The 331-nt window shown below is 63.4% G+C and overlaps 1 protein-coding gene across 1 annotated transcript in view; it reads right to left on the bottom strand.

Moving 5' to 3' along the window:
* Positions 1-4: 4 nt before the first annotated feature.
* Positions 5-331, bottom strand: part of PSMD2 (proteasome (prosome, macropain) 26S subunit, non-ATPase, 2) — a gene marked incomplete at its 3' end in the record, with an annotated part of 5,975 nt that continues 5,648 nt past the window's right edge. The window contains exons 18-19 of the mRNA XM_010135221.1: positions 200-318; positions 5-118 (exon numbers count right to left, since the gene is read on the bottom strand). Coding sequence (XP_010133523.1) covers positions 5-118; positions 200-318 — 233 coding nt within the window. The remainder of the gene's footprint in view (positions 119-199; positions 319-331) is intronic.

Here is a 331-nt window from a genome sequence, read left to right as displayed (position 1 = left end):
CGTGCTCCTCGGTGGCCAGCTCTGCCCGCTCTCCGTGCGCCAGCAGCACTGGCGTCGTGTGAGTCTGGAAGCCGGTGATGGTTTTGGGCTTGCCCGCCTGGCCCACCACATCCACAGCCTGCAAAAGAGGAGCGAGGTAAACGCCAGGGATGCGCAGGGACAGCGGAACGCCCCATCCCGGGTCATGGCTACCCCTTACCTGTCCCACCCGAACCGAGACAGGCAGAGGTCGCAGCTCCTCGTCGAAGGTGACCAGCATGCGGGGCTGCATGGCAGCAACGAGGCCATAGAGAACATAGTGGGACTTGCCCAGTATAACTGGAAGGGAGAC

The sequence above is a fragment of the Buceros rhinoceros genome, unplaced genomic scaffold (genome assembly GCF_000710305.1).
Source record: "Buceros rhinoceros silvestris isolate BGI_N320 unplaced genomic scaffold, ASM71030v1 scaffold32654, whole genome shotgun sequence".
In the NCBI taxonomy this organism is placed as follows: domain Eukaryota; kingdom Metazoa; phylum Chordata; class Aves; order Bucerotiformes; family Bucerotidae; genus Buceros; species Buceros rhinoceros.
The sequence above is the reverse complement of the archived record's forward strand: the minus strand, read 5'-3'. Positions and strand labels throughout refer to the sequence as shown.